We start from the raw sequence: 373 nt of genomic DNA on the forward strand, positions 1-373 counted from the left end.
TGTACATCCACGGGGAGAGGAGAACCCTTGGAGGATCCTTGGGGGGACCCTTAGAGGACCTTGGGGAGACCCATGGGGAACCATTGGGGAACCTTTGGGGAACCTTAGAGGAACCTTAGAGGAACCTTAGAGGAACCCTTGTTGGATCCTTGGGGAACCTTAGAGGAACCCTTGGTGGATCCTTGGGGACCCCTTGGATGTACCCCCGGGTGGGCTCTGACTCCCGTGTGCCCCCAGGACCCTGTACATCCACGGGGAGCGGCGGCTGGACTTTGTGGGGTGGCTGCAGGCCATCCAGGGGGCAGCGGGCAGCGGGGGGGACACACTGGAGGAGCAGCAGCTGACGGAGGGGGACGTCCCCGTGTTGGTGGAT

General features: G+C 62.7%; 1 protein-coding gene across 1 annotated transcript in view; it reads left to right on the forward strand.

Moving 5' to 3' along the window:
• Positions 1–367, forward strand: part of LOC107307205 (arf-GAP with Rho-GAP domain, ANK repeat and PH domain-containing protein 1-like) — a gene marked incomplete at its 3' end in the record, with an annotated part of 58,781 nt that extends 58,414 nt beyond the window's left edge. The window contains exon 11 of the mRNA XM_015850680.1: positions 238–367. Coding sequence (XP_015706166.1) covers positions 238–367 — 130 coding nt within the window. The remainder of the gene's footprint in view (positions 1–237) is intronic.
• Between the last annotated feature and the right edge of the window lie 6 nt (positions 368–373).

The sequence above is a fragment of the Coturnix japonica genome, unplaced genomic scaffold (assembly GCF_001577835.2).
Source record: "Coturnix japonica isolate 7356 unplaced genomic scaffold, Coturnix japonica 2.1 chrUnrandom509, whole genome shotgun sequence".
In the NCBI taxonomy this organism is placed as follows: domain Eukaryota; kingdom Metazoa; phylum Chordata; class Aves; order Galliformes; family Phasianidae; genus Coturnix; species Coturnix japonica.